General features: G+C 45.3%; 1 protein-coding gene across 1 annotated transcript; it reads right to left on the bottom strand.

The window, feature by feature from the left end:
* Positions 1–2,000: 2,000 nt before the first annotated feature.
* Positions 2,001–4,584, bottom strand: LOC113311972. Its single transcript, XM_026560752.1, has 5 exons — positions 4,461–4,584; positions 3,796–4,145; positions 3,072–3,571; positions 2,278–2,775; positions 2,001–2,088 (listed from the first exon to the last, which is right to left on the bottom strand). Exons 1-5 carry the CDS (start codon positions 4,582–4,584, stop codon positions 2,001–2,003), a joined length of 1,560 nt encoding a protein of 519 aa, XP_026416537.1.
* Between the last annotated feature and the right edge of the window lie 2,543 nt (positions 4,585–7,127).

The raw sequence follows: 7,127 nt of genomic DNA, 5'->3' as shown, positions 1-7,127 counted from the left end.
GGAGGCAAAGTTACGCCATAGAGAAGAGGAACTGAATTCTGCCGAAGAACGCCTGGCAGCTAAGGACAAAGAGATAATAGAGTTGAAGGAGAAGTTGAAGGGGAGGTAGCAGCTTGGGGCTACATAAGAAGAGATTCGTCAGGAGGTGACTTCTCTTAAGTCTGACTTGGAGAAGGCCCGGACGGAAGCATCGTCTACTGGCGCATCGTCCAAAGGTTTGTTTCTTTACCTTTCTCCTCCTTCGTCTTTTTAGTGTTCGTTCTGAATTAGACAGCCCTGTCTTCAGCGGGTGATGCCAGAGAATTACTATGGCTTCGGGCTGAAAGGACTCGTCAAGCTTCCCGAATTAGAGAATTGGTATCAAAAATTAAGGATGAAGCTGATGAGCATAATGAATTGGCGGTTCGGTATCGAGAAAGACGGGAGCAGATGGTTGACATGCAAAATAGTTGGAATGCTGATCGCCGTCAGTTCAATGGTGCTTTATTGTGGACCCGTGAGAATCTACGGGAGGCGCGTGAGGATATCTTCCGCTTAGAGGCCAAATTAGCAATTATGGAAGAAGAGCTTCGTCAAGCTCCATGATCCTGACGTTCGGGATTACATACAACGACTCGTTCGGGAGAGGGACGATGCTAGAGCAGAGGCCCATGCCCTTGGTAAAGATTTAAGTGCCTATCGGGCCGACGTTGCTCGTTTAGTGGAATCCGAGAAGGACTTAGAGGTTAATATGTACAGGCTCACCAAGGGGATCGAAGGGATGACCAATGAAGTTAACCGCCTCCAACACTTAGACTCTATGAAGCAGGTAGAGTTAGATGAGTGTCAATTTTCCCTCAGGAACCTTCAAATGGATTATAAGAAAATTTCGGACGAGTACGATTTCCTTGACGAAGATCGGGACGCTGTAGTTAATGAACTTGAGATAGCTTTGGCTAATGTCGAAGGTATATGTTCGTTTGGTCGTGGATGACTTCGTAATTCTTTTCTTCTGACCCTTTGTCTCTTCTTTTCTAGAGCTCGAGCAACAGCTTGGCCTTGCAAATGAAAAGCTTAACGAGGCTCAATCTTCCTTAGTGCATCAGCAGGGACAAACCAAGTACTTTGAGGCGCTGGCTGGATCTCGAGACGAAGCAGCAAAGGAGGCAGCCAAGGAAGTGAGGCGGTTGAAGTATTCACTATCATAGTCTGAGCTCAAGGTTACTATTATTACGCACAAAGCTCGTTGTCAACTTTCCGAAGAGATTAACAAGACCTTAGACAACATAGAGCAAAGCCTTATGAAAGAGCATGGCATCGTGAAAAAGTACGTCCGTCGTCCCATGCTGTAGCCTCTTACCTACAGCTCAGATCCTTCTTCAGGTGGAAGTGTACCTTCGTCTCAGAAGAAGAGCGCAGCTGGTCCTATCGACTCTTCCCAGGGGAAGTAGGTTTCTAAGTTTATTATAGAAAGTTGATCTTTGTTGATTACCAGGCTTCATGCCATTTTTTGTATATCTTTTGTGTTTCTTGTGTAATTCTCCAATCTTGTAATCAACTTTCATGGAATGGATCATCGTTTGCTTTTGATATGTACAATTTTTGATTCACATGCATTGTCAATTCATTTAGCTTTTAGAGAACGAACAATCCTAAGTAGTAAGGAAAGACTAAGTAATTAATCGGAAGTGTTTGGTGGCAATAACGAAGGTATGTACCTCCGCTATTGACTTCGGACCTGTCACCCCGTTGGCTAACCCTGGGCCAAAGGGTTCCCGGACGGTGGGGTTCGAATAAGCGTTCTCGGTAATGTGATGCTTTTTTGCATTATTTACATGCATTCATTCCGCCGAACCGCTGCTTGGAATCTGATTGGGTATCTCTTTCTGCTGGAATCCTTCCCCATGGTCTTACACTCATAGACGCTGATAGGGGAGTCCGGAGAGATTGTCTTTAGGTACTTTTCCCCAATGGCATGGTCGTAAAAGAAAAATTTGTTTTGATTGATGTGGTGAGGTCTGCTACTCCTCGTCCAGAGATAGAAACATGTCGAGCGGGTACGTTGTCTTCTTCTTCTGGTACTCTTCACGCAGATGCAGAACTTCTTTGCTTCATGGATAGTATGGCTTGAGGTATTTTGCATTCCAAGGGTGCCTGAGGACTTCTCCCTTTAGGTTACGCAGGTAGTAAAATCTGTTTCCTGCGATGTCATGTATGATAAATTGTCCTCCCCATGCTGGTGCTAATTTTCCCCACTTTTTCTCTCGTTGATATTGCGGTATAGTTCTTAGCACATACTGTCCTTCTACAAAATTTCTAAGTTTAACCTTCTTGTTGTATTCCCTTGCTAATCTACGTTGGTAGTTCTCCATCCTTTGCAGCGCTGTCTCCCTCCTTTCTTCCAGGTCATCGAGCCTTTCCAATATCATATCCATTGTTAGGTTCTTTTCCCATGCTTCGGTCTTCGTGGTTGGCATGATGATTTCTGTCGGAATGACTTCTTCGGCCCCGTAAGTGAGGAAGAACGGAGATTCACCGGTAGCGGACCTGCGTGTGGTTCGGTAAGCCCATAGCACATTCTGCAGCTGTTCGCACCATCGACCCTTGTATTTATCCAATGATTTCTTGAGGATAAGAGAAAGAGTCTTATTCGTAGCTTCGACCCGGCCGTTACTTTGGGGGTAAATGAGAGTCGATTTGTTCTTCCTGATATTAAAGGTATCAAAGAGCATGTCTATATTCTTTCCTTGCAGCTGCTTACCATTGTCGGAGACAATTTCTGCGGGAATGCCTAACCTGCAAATGATTCTGTGAAAAATCAATGTGCATACATCCACGTCTCTATCCTGACTAGAGCTTTGGCTTCCACCCACTTGCTAAAGTAATCTGTGGCTACGATCAAGGATCGTCTTTTCCCTGACCCTTCGATCAAGGGTCCGACGATGTCTACTCCCCACTTTGCAAATGGACAGGGGATATCTACTGAATTTAGCTTCGTTGCCGGGGCTTGGATTCTCTTAGAAAAACGCTGGCATTCTTCGCATCTTCTAGACATCCTGGCTGCGTCTTGTATCCTCTGTGGCCAGTAATACCCTTGCATCTTAGCTTTTTCGGCTAGTGATCTCATCCCTCTGTGGTTTCCTGCGTCCTCGTAGTGGATGTCCTTCAGGATACGGTGACCCACTTCTCTGGATAAACAACGCAACAAAGGGCCGAGGAAAGACTTCTTATAAAGAACTCTGTCACGAAGATAGTATCTTCCTGACTTTGATTGTACCTTTAGAGTTTTCTTCAGGTCTGCTGGCAGCGTTCCTTCTTCAAGGAACAGGTGAACCTTGGTTCTCCAATCTTCTTCGTTTTTGAATTCTTCGTCCTCGTTTGCTCTTGATAAGATATCATCTTCGATGAAGTCGTCGACGATGTATTCCCCCACATCATCATCAGCAATCCCTACGTCGTCTTCACGATTTGTAGCGAAGGCTTGTTGTGGAGTAATCGACGGCTCATACACTCTTGTGATCTTGATGGCCTTAACGCTTTCTTTAACATAGACAATATATATGCTAAGGCATCCGCATGTCTGAGGTCTTTTCTACATAGATGCGGAAACTTGATGTTGGGTAACTGGGATGCTAAGGTTTGGACCAAAGCCATATATGCTGAGAGGGTCTCGTCATAAACATTATATTCCAATTCGACTTGCCGAATGACCAGTTGCGAATCACTTGTTAGGCGTACGTCGGTTATTCCCATTTCTATTATTAAACGAAGGGCATGCACTATAGCTTCATATTCTACAATGTTGTTTGTATGCACCTTGAATTCTAATCTTAGTGCGTGCACAATCCTATCTTCGGTTGGGGTAGTGATTATAATGACAATACCTGCGCCTTCTCTATTCCTTGACCCATCAACGAAGACTTCCCATCTTCTTTGGCTTGAGGGTTCGAGTACATCAACTGGATCTTTTCCGTCCTCTTCTGCTTCTGGTATGTCCTTCACTTCTTCGTCGTTATCCAGAGGTAAGTCCTCCAAGAAATCCGCCAAGACTTGTGACTTTTGGGAAGTTTGGATCTCGTGGACAATATTGAATTGATCAAGATGAGTATTCCATTTTGCTATCCTTCTTACTTTCCCAGCACTTTTGAGAACAGCTTCCAGCGGCGCTTTACATGGGACACGAACATAATGAGTCAAGAAATAGGTCCTCAGCTTTTGGGTTGCCCATACTAATGCTAGTATGAGTTTCTCAATTTTCGTGTAGTTTTTCTCCGCCGGGTTGAGAGTCTTGCTGACGTAATAGATTGGTTGCTCGACCTTCGTATTGGTTTTGGCCAGGACTGCTGACTGCATCTTCGGTCGCCGCTATGTACAGGGTCAACACCTCATCGGGATCAGTCTTATGAAGGATCGGGATCATGGCAGGTACTCTTTAATCTTTTGGAAGGCTTCTTCGCATTTAGCGGTCCATGAAAACTTACTCCCCTTCTTGAGGATGTTGAAGAAGTGCTTGCACTTGTCCGAAGATCTGGCAATGAATCTCCCAAGTGCTGCCAGGGATCCGTTAAGCTTTTGAAATTCTTTCAAGTTCTTCGGGTATGGCATTTCTACAATGGCTTGGATCTTAGCAGGATCGACTTCGATGCCCCTCTTCGTTACTAGATATCCGAGGAATTTCCCCGATGTGACGCCGAATGTACACTTTTCTGGATTCACTTTCATGTTGTATTTCCTCATGGAATCGAAAATGTATCTCAGGTCTTGATGGTGATCTTTGCGCAGCTTACTTTTGAAGAGCATATCATCAACATAGACTTCTAAAGTTTTCCCGATCCATGGTTTAAAGATCGCATCGACCATCCTCTGGTATGTTGCCCATGCATTCCTTAGTCCGAACGGCATGCGGGTGTAACAGTAAAGTCTGTGAGGAGTGAAGAATGTGGTGTGTTGTTGATCTTCTTCCGCCAAAGCTATTTGGTTGTAACCTGAATACTCATCCATGAAAGATAACTCATTGTGACCTTCTACTGCTTCTACCAGTTGATCGATGCTAGGGAGAGGGTAGCTATCCTTCGGGCAGGCTTTGTTGAGGTTGGTGAAGTCGATGCATATCCTCACCCCTCCGTTCTTTTTTGGTACGATGACCATGTTCGAGATCCAGGTAGGGTATCGGGATTCCTTTATGAATACTTCCTCCATTAGTCTGGTTAGCTCATTTTCGACCGCTTGGAGGTATTCTGGTGCTATCTTGCGTAGCTTCTGCCTGAAGGGGTTCGTGCCTGGCTTTATCTGAAGTTCATGTTGTATGATCTTTGGGTCGATCCCGGGCATGTCACTCAATTTCCTTGCAAAGATGTCCGCATAATCCTTAAGCAGCTTGATTAAGGCCTCTTCTCGGTCCTTATCCATCAGCGTCCCTATCTTGATCATCTTAGGGTTCTCTCCGGTTCCTATGTTTATCTCTTTGGAGGGTTCGACCGATGTGAATGTGGGATTCGGTTATCCTAAGAGGGGAACGTTCTTTAATTGCTATTTGGTAGGCTCTTCATCCCCCTTAGATGTTGTGGTGCTTGCTTCGGCAATCAGGACGCTGCTACCCTTCGTTAGTCTTTTGCCTGAGGTTTCCTCAAGGTACAGGTCGGTCGCCTTGTCCTTGGCGGCTGCTTTGTTTCTGCTTCTTCGGGAATTCCGCTGTTCATCTTGTTCATTATTGAGTTGGTTTTGTATGGCCTGGCACTCGCGGGCGGTGACCTGGTCTCCCTTAATTTCCATTACCCCTTCGGGCGTTGGGAATCTAAGGTACTGGTGATATGTCGCTGCCACCCCTTTGAGTTTGTGCACCCACTGTCGGCCAATGATGGCGTTGTAGGGAGAAGGTGAATCCACCACACTGAATCGGGTATCGACTTTCATTGGGCCTGCAATAACTTCTAATATGATGTCTCATAGAGGCTTCGTTCCTGCGCCGTTGAATCCGTAGATGGTATAGTAAGAAGACATCAATTGGTCATCATTCAATTCCATCCGTTTGAACGTATCATAAAATAAGACGTTGACTGAGCTCCCTCCGTCAATTAGAACCTTCTTGATGTTGCATCCTGCAACTGGTAATGTAAGAACTTAAGGATCGTTGTGGTCCTCCATATCTTCCTCAATATCTTCAGCTTCGAATGTTATTGGTGCGTTCATCCATTGTTCGTGCTCATCAACTTCGACTCCATCAATTTTGTACAACTCGCAATAGTCCTCAAATCGTTTTCTCAATCTCTTCCATATCTGGGATGTTAACGAGGGGCCATTAGTTTCAGAGCATGAGATAACATTGAGTGTTTGATTTCCTTCAGGTAGTTGGACTTGCTTACTTCGCTTGGCCCTGTCATCGGTTTCTTCCTTCTGTATGTACTGCTTGAGGTCGCCAGCGTCGATCAGCTTCTGGATCATTATCTTGAGGTTCTTGCATTTTTCGGTCTGATGGTCGTTGAAGCAGTGGTACTCGCAGTAATCTCTTGACTTCTCGGACCTTGGGGGTTGCTTTCCTTTGGACCACGTCCATTCTAGATTTTCACTACCCTTAATCTCTCTTAGGATGCAAATGTAGTTGGTGTTCAGCTTCGTATATACCTGATCTTCGAATTTATGATCATCACGCCGACGATCATCCCTTCGTCCTCTCTTATATTCGTTGGGACGTTCAGCTGAGTTGCCTCTCTTGGATCCGCTGGCTTGCTCTACTGAGTTGGTCCGGCGAGATCTTTGCGTTTGGGACCTAGGATTTTCCCACTGGATCTCCTCCAATCTGGCGTGCTTTTCGGTGATTACTCGAAGGTCTCCTTTGGTCGTGGGGACGCTTCCATGAATTTCTACAAACAGCGGGCTCATCCTATCCAGTCCCGATTTGTAGCAATTGATACTGACTACCGGATCCACATTTCCTATTGCTTGACAGATCTTGTGCCACCTATCGGTATATTCCCTGATAGTTTCTTTGTATGCGATCGCTAATGAGAAGAGCTTGTCCATTCCTGCGTTGACGGCCTTGTTGTACATGTAAGTTCTCAAGAACTTCTCAGTGAGCTGGCTGTAGGAGTTGATAGAGTTTGGGGGTAAGTTGTCGAACCAAAATAGGGCCGATCCTTTCAGTCTTGAAG

The sequence above is a fragment of the Papaver somniferum genome, chromosome 9 (genome assembly GCF_003573695.1).
Source record: "Papaver somniferum cultivar HN1 chromosome 9, ASM357369v1, whole genome shotgun sequence".
In the NCBI taxonomy this organism is placed as follows: Eukaryota; Viridiplantae; Streptophyta; class Magnoliopsida; order Ranunculales; family Papaveraceae; genus Papaver; species Papaver somniferum.
The sequence above is the reverse complement of the archived record's forward strand: the minus strand, read 5'-3'. Positions and strand labels throughout refer to the sequence as shown.